This window comes from Lytechinus variegatus, chromosome 14 (assembly GCF_018143015.1).
Source record: "Lytechinus variegatus isolate NC3 chromosome 14, Lvar_3.0, whole genome shotgun sequence".
Taxonomy (NCBI): Eukaryota; Metazoa; Echinodermata; class Echinoidea; order Temnopleuroida; family Toxopneustidae; genus Lytechinus; species Lytechinus variegatus.
In genome coordinates, this window is record NC_054753.1 from 10,269,619 (window position 1) to 10,286,975 (window position 17,357).

The following is a 17,357-nucleotide window of genomic DNA, read 5'->3' on the forward strand; positions in this document are numbered from 1 at the left end:
TTCGGTTATTCCGAAGGTTCGTATTTCCGAAGGTTCGTAATTCCGAAGGTTCGTAATTCCGAAGGTTCGTCAATCCGAAAACGAAATAAGGTTCGTAATTCCGAAGGTTCGTTAATCCGAAAACGAAATAAGGCTCGTAATTCCGAAGGTTCGTTAATCCGAAAACAAAATAAGGTTCGTAATTCCGAAGGTTCGTTAATCCGAAAACGAAATAAGGTCCGTAATTCCGAAGGTTCGTTAATCCGAAAACGAAATAAGGTCCGTAATTCCGAAGGTTCGTTAATCCGAAAACGAAATAAGGTTCGTTAATCCGAAAACGAAATAAGGTTCGTTAATCCGAAAATTAAATAAGGTTCGTATTTCCGAAAATGAAAATAATTCATTTTGGTAACAAAAACGATGTTGTCATTACAAGATTACACGATATTATGCAATGATAGTAATAACGATCGATGATACATGCGTGTGTTTTGGGCCAAAGCATGTATTTCATTAAGAATATAGGCGCCCTGATCAAGCGTAGGCTAATTTCGATTTTATCTGAGCAATTGCTGCCTATAAGCAAATGGTTTAATTAAAGATGCAGGGGATCAAGTGTGTTGGAAGCGTGCGAGCAACCTCTAAATAATAGGATTTGTATTGGAGGGGATGTCATTTTTAATAACAGCTTCTGCTGGTAATAAAAATAATAATAATACTAATAATGATCCTTGTGAGATGTTGAAACGTGTTGAAAGCGAATCGCAAGCTCAAACTAGTAGACATTTCATGTAACAAGACGTAAAGTGAGCATTCGGAGCATTTTTTGTAATCGTGAGAAAGATGTGTATCTTTCTAAAGAATTAATGCGAGGGCGAGCTGTAATTTGTTTATATACTGACCTGGGGCCCGTTGCATGAAACTTTTTACCTGAGAAAACTCAGGTTTTTTTTACAGGAGTTTTTGCCCTGTGCTAAAGTCAGTGGCGGAAATCAAACTATCCTTAGTTTTCATTTTTTACCAGAGTTTTCTCAGGTAAAAATTTTTATGCAACAGGCTTCAGAAAGTAATCTTTTAAGAACTTCATTTAGTGACTCATGAATAGAATATATATCTCACGAACTAAATAATGAGAGCGCGAACCGCAAGCTTAAAATTTGTGATATTCCAACCTGAAAACTGAACATTTCATACTTCTTTTTTGTAACCAGGAATAGAATGAGTTCCTCAATAAACAATACTTGATGCGAGCGAGAAACTAGAGCCAAATTTGTCCGATTTTCCAACCTGAAAACTGGACATTCTAAGCATTCTTGTAAAAAAAAATAATAATAGCTGGGAGAATAGTTTTCAGAACTGAAGTGGCTTCCCTGGGTAAATAATATCTATATCAATATTATCATTCTAGGCCCACATGAAATTTCCAAAAGTTTGAGCACGTGATTCGCTCGCAACATCTCACATGGATGCCCTTTTAACAGTAATTGACCAAAAAGGTGAATTTTACATCTTCAAATTTGACTTTTTCCCCCAAACCGCTTGCTCTCTACGCTCGTAGAAATGAAACGTAAATATATAACTTTAGTGATCACTTAAAAAATTGTGCTCAATTTAGTTACTACAAAACACACAACCTCTTTACACAGATGATAATCTAATGGTGAAAATATCCGTTTGCACCAAATTGCCCCTATTGGCCCCTTTTTTTGCTTTGCCCCCCCCCACAAAAAAAACGTTCCGCCGCCATTGGTTAAAACACACATCGTCTTCATGGCTAACTGCAAAAAGTTCTTAAAATGTCCCCTTTAGATCAGGTCGGAAGGGAGGCAGGGGGCATCAAAAATGAAATAAAAAACATGGGAATTAATATTTTCCAAAATGGGAAAGTTCTTTTTTCAAAAATAAATATGCCGTTTTTCATGTTTTTTCGAAATAAAATACTCTTTTTAAAGTATACAAGTTAAGTTTTCAGGCTGGAATATTGAAAATTTTCAGCTTGCGCTTCGCACTCTCATTCGATTGGTGAAATATGCATCCTAAAAAGGTCACTAAATGCTTTCTTTAACAGGTTCCTTTTCTGGTCAGTATGTTTAATCTCGCGTTTTGCGCTCGTGTTAATTCTTTAGTTAGATGCACATCTTTTTAATGACAGCAGAAATCTGCTCGGATTTTTAAAAACTAATTTTCATTTTTTAGTGAAATAACCTAAAGTTTTAGCTTGTGAATCACGCTCGCAACACCTCGCAATAATGCCATTTTAAGAATAATTGACCACAAAAAACGTTATACAACTTCACCTTTGAATTTGTTTTACCAAGCCGCTCGCTCATTATACTCTCTCCCGAAAAATAAAGCCTAAATATACATTTTGCCATAATAAGAAGTCACTTCAAAAAAGTTTTTCTTTACTTAATCACTATCAAACACACAATGACTTCAAGCAGATGATAATCTTAAGGTGAAAATATCACCAAAGTGCCCATTTTGACGTATGAGTTTCATTTTTTGGCTTTACCCCCAACGAAAATTCGTTCGGCCGCCCTTGCCTTCCCATCCTCATAATAATTGAACGGCAAAAGTGTCCCCCGCCCCCCTCCCCTTGCCTCTGCCTCTGCTTTCCCGGTTTTCATTTTTCGGATTAACGAACCTTATTTTGTTTTCGGATTAACGAACCTTATTTTGTTTTCGGATTAACGAACCTTATTTCGTTTTCGGATTAACGAACCTTCGGAAAAACAAACCTTATTTCGTTTTCGGATTAACGAACCTTCGGAAAAACGAACCTTATTTCGTTTTCGGATCAACGAACCTTCGGAACAACGAACCTTTTTTCGTTTTCGGATTAACGAACCTTCGGAACAACGAACCTTATTTCGTTTTCGGATTAACGAACCTTCGGAACAACGAACCTTATTTCGTTTTCGGATTATCGAACCTTCGGAATAACGAATCGTCGGAATTACGCCACAAATGTTCGGATTAACGAACCCTTTTTCGTTTTCGGATTAACGAACATCGAGGTATAGGCAATTTACGTGTTTCGGAATTACGAACCTTCGGAATAAAGAACCTTCGGAATTACGAAGTGTAACCAAATAGTGCACATCAGAATTGGACATTATTCATACATGCACCAGATACATGTACGCGCTAAATCAAGCATAATTTATACCTGTCAGGAAATCTGCATAGAGTTTTTAATAACTCTATCATGACAACTACCATGGTAACAGCTAGGGCTCAGCGGGCAATCAATATCAGTTTCCATGGTAGTTACAACAGTTCTTTAAGAATGACACCAATTCATATCATAAACTCATTTTGATCATAAAAATGTGACTTGCATGTAGCTAAATTATGATGTCATTAACAGGATCACTGCACATTTCATTGCACTGATTACTTCTACACATGTAGTCTATTTTGTGCATATGAGGAGATTATGCATGCATTACATACATTGGTGGCGGAAGCCAAAAATTTAGGGGGTGTCCACCTGAATTTTTGGGATGGACACAGGTAAAAAATTGGACAAGCGCCCCCCAAAAAGGTTATCAACCTAAATTTTAGGAGTTGCTAACCCAAAATTTTTGACAAGCAAAAAAAAAAAAAAAAGGTCATCAACCTAAATTTTAGAGGGGACAACACACGTTTCAGGGGGTCCACGTGAATTTAGGGGGGGGCGCAGGAAAAAAAAATTGACAAGCAAAAAAAAAAACAGGTTATCAAAACAAAATTGAGGGGGACCGTCCCCCCCCCCCCCCCCCCCCCCCCCCCCCCCCCGTTTCCGCCGCCTATGATTACATACCACATAAGATAGTAGCCAATGAGAAAATCCTCAGATTTTGGTGTTTTGTGCACTACGCTTTCGTACAACACAGGCAAATCATAAAGACCAAAATATAATGCATCGTTAAAACACCCGACAGAGTAAACTAGTAACCAAAATCTTGAACTGTCGGTGTGTGTTGTATTTGCTATTGTTCATATGGATTTTTAAGGACTTTCAAGATTTCTGTAACTTAAAATCATCATGTACTACAGTACATCTGATAGGGAGTCTTTGAATACACATAACAAAATATTTCCATTCACATTATTTTCCACAGTACTACATGTAAATATTTATATTCAGGTGCAATTTTTTCAGGGCTTCACTTTGACATATATAACAGACACACGTGACCAATGAGACCTTGCTGCTCGGAATTGTTCAAGTCAAATCGATGTTAACAATGCAGGTTTTCTGGATTATAAGACAAGTTGCGCTTTGCATGCCATACCTATAGTGCTTCAAATGGATCCTTTACAAATAGCAAAATCAAGGTATTCTTGTATTTTCTTCTTTGTAATATAAAGTTTACAATTTGGTTTTTGATAATTATACAGAAACGTCTATCCATACACATTTTTATATACCACGTAAGGTTCATTCTAGAGTATGATTAATACTCTGTGCAACTCTTTAGAAATAATACTTTTCCGTGGTGCAATACTAACTCATCAAATATCTGTATGATCAAAGTAAAACGTGTAATTGATAAATTGCACAATTCATATATAAATATACATTTTGATATTATTTTCTTTCACAGGTGTACCCTGCACGTTCTCCAACCCCCCCCCCAATAGTTGTACATGTAACTTTAATGGGTGTTTCATAAAGTTTATGCATGACTATACCGACAAGAAGAACATGTTCTTACTTATTAAGGGCTTCGTCAACTGCATTTAGCACAAGAAAGGGTTACCAGTCTCGCACAAAGTCATTCACAAACAGCTATATGATACACCCACCATGAGAGTACTGTTCACCTAATAAGTTTTAATGAATTAGTTTTGTATGCATTTGATTTCACCTTGCAACTATTAAAAAAAAGATGTTTGTCTCTGCGATTAAAAGGCTTGTATCACGTTGACTTTGTGCACAAAATTTTTGCTTACTTGCAGAGATTTGCTGAACAACATCTGAACAAACAAGCCTGAATGAATCTCTTTTTTTTCTAGGTGAACACAGTTTCTTTGCAGACATGTAGAAGTATGCTGCTAGGTGTACACGGCCCTGTTCTACAAAGAGTTACAATTGATCCAATCAATCCTAACTCGATGCAAATCAATCAGGGTCATAATTTTCTCTACAGGAAATTTGCAAAATATCTTTGTTAACAAAGGAGAATGCACCAAATTGTCAAGAAATCAATGAATGTATGGATATATATATCTAGAAAAAAAATCAACACGCATTTTATATGTTGACTTTGCTGGCTTTCCATAGTTGCGGTTGATCGGATCAATCGCAACTCTTTGTAAGACGGGCCCAAGATGTACACACTCATACACTACATGAGGAAGAAAGAGAGAAATACGCACACAAAGAGAAATTACGAGAAGGAAAAAGTCCACGATCAACAATACTAGAAGCAAAGTGACAGAGAAAGAAGAACACATAAAAGCTCTCGAAGGACAAGGACAAAGGAATGAAGGAAAGGACTAGGCAAAAAAAAGAAAAATACATGTGTAAATCTCAAAGAAGTTTTTAAAAGGCAAGCTAAGAGGACATAGCAAGAAAGAAGAACATTTCAACCACTATTTTCATTCTTGAGGGCAAAAGCGGGATCCGATTACGGGTTGGCAACCGCTAATTGCACAGATCGATATCATCGAATGGCACAGATTTCAAAGACCCTAAACCTGGAAATGTTTAACCCCTAACATTCTAATTTGGGGTTCAAATATCTCAGTGCAGACTAATGTATCCTCATTTACCCTATTCATACATGAACATGTAAATGCCAGCTTTATGCTTAAAAGCCGGAAATGTTGCAGTTCATTTTCATGACTGTTATCTTTTCGATGGCAGGCATGAATAGGATTCAGTAAATAAACCATTATTTTGCTCTCTCCTTTTTATTTTCATCTTTTAAGATAGGACACCACACAAAATTTATGTTCATAAATAAACTACTTCAGCAAAAACAATGCATTACTTCTTGTTTTTTTTTACAAAATGTTCTAACCTTATATGTGCATGATAATTTCATTAATATTAAACCAAAAACCCTTGTAATGAACATGTAGATGAACAAAGGTCTGCTTTTGGAGAGGGGTATTACATAGGCCGTGTAGATTACAGCATTCAGACTAAACCCCTGATTAGTCAAAATACCCCAATATTGTAGCATTCTGATTTATATATGAGCAGGGCTTTCGAAAGTGCTCACTGATGTGCCTCGTACATTAACATAATTATATTGCAGTGTCCGCTTACATGAATATGGTGAATGATTTACATGAAGGTACAATGTACATTCATACTAATTTAAAGCGATTGGTAACATTTTTAAATTTATAAATTGCTCAGTCTGATGGGTGAAAATGGTGTGAACATTTTTTAAAGTTGTAGTTTAAACAAAAAAATCAGAAAGTCGTATGATGGAAAAAATGTTTAAATAGCGAGAAATACTAGATCTTACACACATGAAAGTAATTCAATATCGTTATCTTTAAACTTCCAAGTGCTTGTAATGTTTACATTTCTTTGTTAGAATTTAATTCTAACATTTGTCATTTTATGTATGCACAAAAATAAAATTTCAAGTTGTAAATATGGTTAAATATAAGAATTGTATGCCAGTAAATTATTTCCTCATCAATTTTGAAAGGTAAAAGCTCATATATTAGTGACAAACTAATTGCCAGCCTAGAACTCTGTATTAAGTCCTTGAAAATAAACAATGTTCAAACTTATTATATCTTCATCACAGTAAAGAGAGATGAGTTGTCACAATGCACCAGACAAAATCTACCTTTTATTAATACTCTTTCATATATAATTGATGCATACTTTGAAATGCCTATAACAAAAGATATCAAGGCATAAGCTACAAAGAGGTACATGTACAAGTCCAAAAGGAAGGGGTATCTCTTGTCACCTGATTGACTAGAAAGAGAAATAGATCTTATTGACGGCTTTATAATCCCAGGAGGCGCTTGAACCTCTTCCTCTCAACAAAGTCTGGCTTCGATTCTCAACCAGTCCACCAAACATCACGAGTTCACCGCGCGCAGCGCTCAACGAAGCCATGATGGTCGAATCCGGAGGTGGACCATGCTGGCTGGGTACTACGCCCGATATCGGTCTTTCGTGAAAATCTGGATGGGTAGAATCGGGAACGGGAAGCCAGCTAACCTGTCCTTGTGTGGTGGCCTGACTGATGTCTAGCACATAGAGTTGTAAGGTGGACTTCTTTGGCTGTGGCCCCGACGTGGGCCAGGGGTACGGACTCGCCTGCGCTTCGGGTCTGCATTTACACTTCAGCAGCGTCAAGCAAGCCATGTCAGATGTGCTCTCTGTTATCGTTGCATCAAATAACGTCACGCTTTTCGTGAGTCCTTTCAATCCATTTATGACCTTGACTTTCGGTCTGGCACCACCATGGTATTTAGGTTTCACGATCTCGGGTGTAGCGTCTTTATGGCTTTTATTCACTTCGCAATTTGTACACCCATTCATACTATCCTTGATACCCGACACGGCTGATCGGCCCGACCCGCCCGATCCATCACCGCGACGGAATAAACTCTGGAGATTGTTCTGACCGCGATGTGAGCTCTGAACCTGGTCTCGACTGCTCTTGTGCGTCTGCTTCATATGCGGTCTGGTGGGGGACGGCGTGTTGGTCACATGGTTCCGCTTTCGATTAACACCGTAAGATTTATGATGCCTGGGTGTGGAGTAGATTAGTACTGTGTCTCCAACCTGTGTGACGGACAAAAGATGGAAGGTCAATAAAATTGACACTGAATCAGGGGGTACATCTTAGATAAAACGCTATCTTCATCATTATCTTCCTCACCATCAGCAACACTATGTTATTATAATCTCCATCAACATCATCATCAGTTTATCATCATGGCCATTGTCATTCACATTGTCATTGTTGTAATCATTATCACCATCATCTCATTCTTCCTCTTCTTCTCCCTCTTCCTCTTCTTCTTTTTCTCCTCTTCTTCATCTTTCTCCTCTTCTACATTGATCACTATCATCATCATTGCATCATCATTTACCCCCACTTTCATTCATCGGTAACCCTTTTCTTCAACCAATACTTATTATCATCGTTTTAACATCAATACATAAACGTAATTGCTGTTATTGTTTTTATCACAATCATTGTCTTTTTTCTTCATCTTCTTCACCATCTTAACTGTCATTTCATTTGGTACCATCATCAATATCTCCCTTTATCAATTACTACATGTACCTTTTCTTAAACCAAGTCAGAGGTAATGTTTCTAATAAGAACTTATCACCATCACCACCATCATCATCATTATTATCATCACCATCATCACCACCACCATCATCATCATCACAATCATCATCCTCCGTCTCCTCCTCTTCGTCCATACCATTTTCGTTTACATCACCTATAACCTCTCTTTCAGTGGTCTGTACCCTTCACTTCTAAGAACCAAGTCACACAGAGCGCAATCTCACCTTGCAGGCTGGATGTTGCCATATTTGCGGTGCTGCAAACTCTTCATTGCAAACTCTCATCTCTTGCCATCTCCACTTAGGCCCACTCATATCCAGCAGCCAGGCATCTGATAAGATCTCTAAAGGAGCCTGTAGAAAAATAAAAACACAAAACAAACGGATGTGAATTTCTATTCATCTAGGGGTGTGTTTATGCTTCCATTACGAGGACAGAATCAACATTTTCAAACGTCGATGCAAAACGCCGATCATAAACGTGGTTCTGGGAGTGCTATTTATGCTTAACTTTTTAGAGGCGAAATCACGATCTCCAGCTGTCTTCGCATAGTAATTTTCATTGAACAGGAAATCGAGGTCAAATTGGGCGCGCCTATTTTCGAAGGCTTTTTCTGAGTATTGTTATTACATGGAAATAAAATGGGGAAATGCGACTGTATTTGCCCGCGGATTTTCATCTCACCGGAAGCATGTACCAAATGACGTCATTTAAACACGTTTACGATCGTGGTTCTGTTTATACTTCCCCGAAAGCCTGATTCTGGTCAAACGACGTTTACAAATGCACCTTTTTGTGAGTTTACGATTAGCGTTTTGAAACAGCGTTTAAATGAAAGTAAGCATGGACGCAACCGTGTTTTGGACTAATCACGTTTGGAAACACTGATTCTGGCCTCAAAACTGGAAGCATAAACACGGTCATAGTGACATTACCTCGGTTTTACAGACTTTCTCATGAAAAGAGTGTTAACGACAACTACATTCATTAATCTTTTCGACTGGAAAGTATTAATGACAGAGAATGCTTCCTTATAAACCAATCTGCGATTTTCTCTTTTTATCAGTTTGTGCGAGTTAGTGCACGGATCCTCCATGGTTAGTGGCAGGAAATTTTCCTTGCCATTAGGGGCACAATCATATCATGTTTTATGAGAACTATGAACTACAGCAGAGTATCCAAGCCAATTGGTGACAAGAGTCCTTTCCTGCCACCAGCAAAGACAACCTCCGGAAGAGTTCAGAAATGGATGTAAAACCACTCTCTATATATTTATCAGTCCAGGGACCTGTTGCAGAGGAGCTGCGATCAAACGCAACTAAAAAAAATCTTGCGCAGCTTGATTTTCAGTCAACGAAGCAACCGTATTCGGGACTGGTTGATATTCTGACTTGCGTTTAAACGCAACTCTTCCTGCAACAGGCCCCAGTTGACAGAAACTGTTCTATATTTGTTTATTCTTGTAAACCTGTCAAGGGTACAACAATGTATTATATCACTTGGTGAAAAAAGTACTCTTCCTCCGAAACTGTTTCACATCAATATGATCATGTCTGAAACCATTAACATTACAGGGTCCGTTTCATACAGACTTGTTATACTAACCCATGCACTTTTTCTATAACAAATCGACCATCAGCCATTCAGATTGAGTGATTTTAGTAGCTTTTAACTATTAATGCAGATTTTTTATAATAAAAAGTTTTATTAAACAGACCCCAGAAAAGAAAACGTTTTTCAACGTCTGTAGACAATTTTGACATAATAATAGCCATAGAAAGAAAAAGGAAATACAGGCATGGAAAGGGAACTGAGCAAGCTACATGTACATCGACATCGAGATAGAGGGGGAGAGAGAGAGAAAGAGAACAACAAACACATACATCTACATGACATTTAAAAAGACAAATTAGACCATGAAACAGCATGTAGACATTTTTTTTAAAGTGACATACAGACAAATATATCTTGCCCATGAAAAAAGACGTATGGACTTAGGTGACACGTTAGAACATGAAAATGTATACATATATTCAGTGACATTTTAACAGAGGAGAGACTTTCACACCAAGAAATAGTACTTATAAACAAGGATATCCCTCTTATACCCCTTTCATAAACCCAATTATGCGGCTAATAGCAGCATAATTTGGTCGGAAAATTGGAGAAGGACCAGAGTTATCCGCATTATTTTGCTGCTGCTATTATCCGCATAATAGCAGCATGGGGACAAGATTTTGAGTTTATGAACGCATTTCCAAATAATGCGGATAATTGCCATGGTGCGGTCACAAGGTCACCCTTTTCCAACACAACCGCATCGGAGGGGGCGTGTCCAGTTGTTATGACGATTATCCGCCTTTTTCAGGACGAGCGCTTGTAAAAATAATGCGGCTTATTTTCGGAGTTTGTGAACGCAATTTTTATTGAATTATCCGCATTACTCTTTAAGCAGCTAATTGGAGGATGGGTTTATGAAAAGGGTATTATAAACATACATTTGAATTGAATCATGACTGTGGTGTCACAATACTGTGTTGCTGCATAAATCTTTTGAAGGGCCCCAAGATTAGATTGAAGGATTTCGGTAGATTTAACCTATTATTGCAATCTTGTTATAATAACAAGTAAAAAGGACCCGAGATAAAACATCCAAGTCCTTTCATGAAATGCTCCCCTAAACTCTATATTCATTTTGTGCATTTGCACCAAACTGGATGAGGGTCCCGTTTCATAAAACCTGTTATAATAACAAATTTGCAATAACAGTTAAAAGCTACTGAACGCATCCGCTGTGATTGGCTGATAATAAACTTGTCATAAAAATTTTGCATTGAGTCTGTTATAACATGAAACGGGACCTAGATAGGTTCTCATAGAAACATGCCTGCAATGAGAGATGCCTTCCTATTGCAAATAGTACACATTCATTTTGCCTTGCATTAAAATTCCTCATAATAAGAGGCTATTAATTCACCCTGAAAATTCCCCCATGATCTGGGTAAAGTATTTTCTGCGGGATAAAGTGAAAATCTCAGAAATCCCCGAAGTTCTCCGATCAGGGTGTATAATTCCTGATTAGAAATTTCTAATTTTTTTGCGAAAGGGTGGGTGTGAAAAAAACCTACTGTAGTGTATGTCCATGAAGATTATTTTTGCATCTTTTCAATATTTGATATATTCCAAGGTTTAAGGGAAAATTACAAGAGAATAATAAGACAGGAAATGAGTACCGTAGGTAGGGAAACCTTACAAGATTGCAATGATAAAAATTGTTACATTATGAAGATTATTTTCACTCCTTCAAGGACAAAATGTTATTAAAATCTGTTTGTAGATGATGATGGGTGAAAACATCAATTAAAATTATGTACTCAACAGTGCTTCACATCGGTGAAATCATCTTCCAACAACAGCATATAAAGATTTTCAAAAGAAAACTGGGTGTTCATAGACTGCAGCAAATTTAAAGTCTGTCATAATTATGCTTTGATAAAGGAAAAATATTGCAGCATAATCCTCAAACATTCTAAACTAACAAAATTCAAGTAACCAATAAATCTTTTCTCCTCCCTTGATTCTATGCGATTATTTAATTCTTCTTTTTTAAGATATTCACAGCCTTTTAAAGTACACATTTTCTTCAACTAAAAAAGCCCTAAATTCAGTGATTGCATATCAGAAAGCTATTAATAAAAATATAAATCTTAACACTTTCAGTGTTAAGAGAAATGGTTTTATAGTTATACCAAAAAGAAAGTTTTTTTTTAATATGTAGAATTCTGGTCAGGATCTTGACAAGTGTTTGGGATATCCACGAAAGGGGTGTATCTGTCTTGCAAAGAGGTGTGATTGGTGGGACAAGAATTCGGAGGATCCCTCACTGTTTACGACTTGTTCACACATAGTTCACGACGAGTTCACGAATAGTTCACGAATGAGTGCCCGTCAGTGTCCACATTGACACGAACTGGCACGACGAGTTCACGCATAGTTTGCGCATAGTTTACCCACTTCCCGCATTAGCACAACGAGTTTGCGCAATTCGGACGGTGTCGTGCTGAACTATTCGTGAACACGACATGAGCTGTTCATGAACTATTCGTGACAGTCGTGGCAAGGTGCGCACTGCCATGCACTGGCACGCATCCTCCCGCATTGTCCTGACGAGTTCACGAACAGTTTGCGCATAGTTCACGACCCGGTTGCTAAATTTCGTCGTGACCAAAATTTTGAACATTTCAAAATTCTCGTCACGACATGGCATGCAGTCACGACGTGTCAAGATGTGTTTACGCACACTTCTCGCCAGTTCACGACTAGTTTGCGCACAGGCACGACTTGAGTCGTGCCGATGCGTGACACAAAATCATGTATCATCATATAAAAATGCATGTTTGTTCAAAATATTTTATTGATATGATGTATATTCATACATTCATTGTTTTCTTGAAGATTGAGTGTGATTCTCTTTGTTTACAAAGGACATTGTGAAAATTTCCTGTAGAAAAAAATATGGTAGGGATGGATTTTCATACAGTTGAGAATAGGTGGTTTCAGAACGCCTCGAAGTTTGTCAGTTTCAAGAATTTTTTTATCATGAAATTTACCCTGATCAGAAAATACCAGGTAATTTGGGAAATGTGAAAACAAATTACATGCAATCTCCCCAAAAGAAAATACCCGCTAAATAGTAGGTACTTGTCAAAACTACGAGAACTTTTGCGTTTTTTTTTCTAAGGTTGCAGGTATTTGGCAATGTGAAAGCAAATTACAGGAACTTTTAGCACAGCGTGTAGTAGGGCATGGGCATCGTGGGTGGCTGCTGAGCTAGCGATTTTGAATCTCGCGCCTTGCCTGCTTATCAGACAGTATACTGTGCAAGCTTGTAACTTCAGGAATTATCTCGAAGGGTGTGGTGTGAATGTGGGAATAAATAACAGGTATTTACTTGCCTGAAAAAAGTTCTCGTAATCTAATGTGGATTCTTGTGTTCGAGGCGGTTTGAAACCACCCATTGGTTGGATCAATCGTAACTCTTTGTAAGACAGGGCAAAGGGGCCCATTTATGACGACTTGGTAACTGTGTCATTACTACCATAGAAACCTTACTATGATTGGCTGCTGATCCCCGTTACCATGGTTATTGCCAAGATGGCAGAGTTACCCTAGTCGTCTTGATGTCTTTAGTCTTTATGAAACATACTCCAAATGATTCTTTTCACCATGAATATTTATGTGTGAAATAATATTTCAAAATTCACTTTAAATCTACATGTATAGGTCTTTAAGCATCACTTGCACATGTCTACATAATGATGCTTTATAATATTCACGTGTTATAAAAAAAAACCATGGTCATCTCTCTCAAGAGAAGTCTCAAGAGGAGTCCACTTCTTTTATACTGACTTCATTAGCTTTAATCTCCTGTCCAGCAAGGTTACAATCTGATCAGATGATATAACAAATAATCACGTAAAAGATAATAGCGAGTGTAAAGGGCAAAAGCCTCATGAGGGGGACGTAAGAGGGAGAGAGAGAGGGAGAGCGAAGAATGAAGATGACGAGAAAGGCTGTGTGTTCAAACATTTGATCAGTAGTAAAAATTGACATCTTTCAAAATGCAATCAGAGAAAGCTTTAATTCAATTTGAATAAACAACCTTGAAATTTATGCTTTATTGTAGTAAGATGCTGCAGATCTATGGTCATTAAAAATCAATTGACCACAATGTAAATATAAATTATGATTCTATCAAGTTATTGTAGCAGCATAGTATTTCTAACATGTATTCTATACACTAAAAGCTGGCCTTATTCAATCTACCCAGAACGATATTTCATTTCGAGATATATCTCGAAATGAAAGTATCTGTTTCGATGAGAATCGCAAGAACACTTTTATAGTGCAACAGTGTCTCGTATCCTCAAAGGCACCATACATTACAAGTACAAGTCTACATGTAGTTATTGTCATTGCAATAATCACTGACCAAATTCTGTGTCTGAATTTCTAGTTCTGATTGATGTTTGAAAACACTGAATATGTCTGATCATTTCAATTGTCTGGGGCCGCAGAACTAGGAGACTGGGACTATATTTTTTAGCAAATGTTTACAAAATGTGAAAACTACCAAGTTGTGATTTTATGCATGTTCGGTCGTATCCCCCCCCCCCCCTTTCACAATTGCTCCACAGCCTCTGACTGTGTAGCTAATGAAAATCGCTACAACTCACTCAGAGAGAGGAGGGGGAGGGAAACGGAGGACAGAGAGGGAAGGAAGAGGAAGAGGGGTAGCTGATTCGCAGGTGAAAGGTATAAATCAATAATATCATGTTACCAACCCTCCTTGTTCAGATTCAGACCCCAAAATATTACAATCTATACACATTAAACTTGTACAGCTATTTATGCACAAGCACGAGTTGTAAGAAGACCTGGCCTAAATTTCTCTGTGAAGGAAATTGAGTAATTGATGATCGATCATCAAACAGCAAAGCACTTATTCGCAATACATATAGATAGCGATGATGGTGATGATGGTGATGACGATGGTGATGATGATGATGATGATGACGACGATGTTGATGATGATGATGATGACCATGATGACCATGATGACCAATTGACCATGGTGATAATCATGGTGATGATCAGGGTGACGATAATGATGACTGAGATAATGATGATATTGAAGGTGGCGGTGATCGGGATGATGTTGTTGATGATGATGATGATGATGATGACGATATGATGATGATGATGATGATATGATGATGATGATGTGATGATGATGATGATGATGATGATGATGATGATGATGATGATGATGATGATGATGATGATGATGATGATGATGATGATGATGATGATGATGATGATGATGATGATGATGATGATGATGATGATGATGATGATGATGATGATGATGATGATGATGATGATGATGATGATGATGATGATGATGATGATGATGATGATGATGATGATGATGATGATGATGATGATGATGATGATGATGATGATGATGATGATGATGATGATGATGATGATGATGATGATGATGATGATGATGATGATGATGATGATGATGATGATGATGATGATGATGATATGATGATGATGGTGATGATGATGTTGATGATGTTGATGATGATGATGATGATGATGACAACAATGATGATGATGATGATGATGATGATGTTGAAGATGTTGATGATGATGATGATGATGATGATGACGACAATGATGATGATGATGATGACGACAAGTCATATCGTTTTGATGATGATGATGATGATGATGATGATGATGATGATGATGACTGTAATGGTAAAAATAAATAAAAATATGATGCATGCAAATCTTTAAAGGAATATTTTCAATATCTTAAACCCAACTGAAGGGGAAGGACTGTCTGGTCACTTTCCTATTCTCTTCTCATTTTTCTCTTTCAAATTTCAGGACGAACTCTCTGTAGACGGATAAGTGGAGAATGTCGATCTTCATAATTTCTGAGAAATGAAGTGAGATGGAGCAAAGCAGGAGATAAATAATGAAATAGAGGGAAGACAGGAAGTCTGAGAAGGGTTTCACATTGCATAGGACCCTCTCCAGTAACTCAAGAGCACTCAAAGACCTAGGCCCCCATTACACAAAGCATAACAATTGACCATGGGATGGTTTTTACGATTGATTCCATTGATTATTGTGTATGATCAATCATAAAAATCACCCCATGATCAATTTCTAAGCTTTATGAATACAGGGTCTTGAAGACTTAATAAAATGAGCCTTCATATCACATTTTTTTTGTTGGTAAATCTCCAAGGGAAAGAAGTGTGCATGCCAACTCTGAAGCCCAACAAACCAGAACATTGGGGAGTAAAATTTCATCTCCAAAAAAGAAAATGCAGATATTTTCTTGATATTACAAGAATAAGAAACCAACTAAGACAGTCTTCAACTCAAAATTAATCCCCACCCCTCCTCGCCCTTTGTTTGGTTCATGCAAGTTTTCTTAATAATTATGACTGAAAAAGCTAAAATAAAAATGTCAGGCTTATTCCTAGCTTTTCCAGAATTTTCTTACTACACATTTGATCTAAATATCTTGATTTGTTTGATTTCAATCCATAATTATAAATGTGCCCACATGTGTGTTTCTGTGTTGGCATTTTATCTTAGATTTGATTTTTTAACAAAGTTAGGTTTACCATAAGATGCTAATTCAAGACAATATGGTAATTATTTACCTTCATTTCAAAGTTTGTTCTCATGGAACCATTTCTGCTCCAACTATTTGAGTATATATGTAGCTTTGAAAATTGATAAAAAATCATGCTTTATATTGCACTTTTAGAACAGAGAAAAGACCCCCCACCTTCCATAGGGGTCTAAATACAAGATAGAGGAAGAGAATGCATATAGAGAGTCAAGCTTAGGCACAGTATACATCTTCATGAATAATACAGATATCATGGTGAATAAAATCTCAAGAAGTATCATGATCCACTTTATTACCATAAAACGTGTCTTCGCTCCATCCAAATACTTGATCAAATCAGACTTCATATCTCACTTTTCTTTCGTAAATCCCTAACAAGATCAAATTCCTAAAAGGTCTGACTCTATAATACTCGCACAAACACATCCCTTCCAGGCCATACTGTTTCCATGTACTGTATGCATAATTGATATGCAATCAATTAATATTTTTATCCACTGAACTGCAGTCTTGACTGTAAAAATATAACTGCAAACAAAATAAGAGCAAATCACAAATGACCCCCCCCCCACTTGCACAAGGGATCAGCCCAAAAATAAATCTTTCATTTTCAGGGGAAACTTTTTGCAACCACCTGCCTAAATCTGCAACATTGGACAAGCTTTAAAATTGCTGTGAATGGGGATTTTACAGTGTTCTTTTTTTTAGCATTTCGTGCCTAAAAAATCGCCCTGAGACACAAGGTGGTTTCAGACCGCCTCGAAGTTCGCCAGTTCCAGGTATTCTCTGATCGGGAAATTTACCCCGATCAGAAAATACCAGGTATTTTGGTAATGTGAAAGCAAACTACGCGTAATATCCCCGAAAGAAAA

General features: G+C 37.3%; 1 protein-coding gene across 2 annotated transcripts in view; it reads right to left on the bottom strand.

The window, feature by feature from the left end:
- Nucleotides 1-5,228: 5,228 nt before the first annotated feature.
- Nucleotides 5,229-17,357, bottom strand: part of LOC121427384 (F-box only protein 42-like) — a 55,675-nt gene continuing 43,546 nt past the window's right edge. For both annotated transcript variants that reach the window (XM_041623748.1, XM_041623747.1), the window contains exons 6-7: nt 8,483-8,611; nt 5,229-7,738 (exon numbers count right to left, since the gene is read on the bottom strand). In XM_041623748.1, the coding sequence (XP_041479682.1) occupies nt 6,920-7,738; nt 8,483-8,611 (948 nt within the window). In that variant the 3' untranslated portion in view covers nt 5,229-6,919. The remainder of the gene's footprint in view (nt 7,739-8,482; nt 8,612-17,357) is intronic.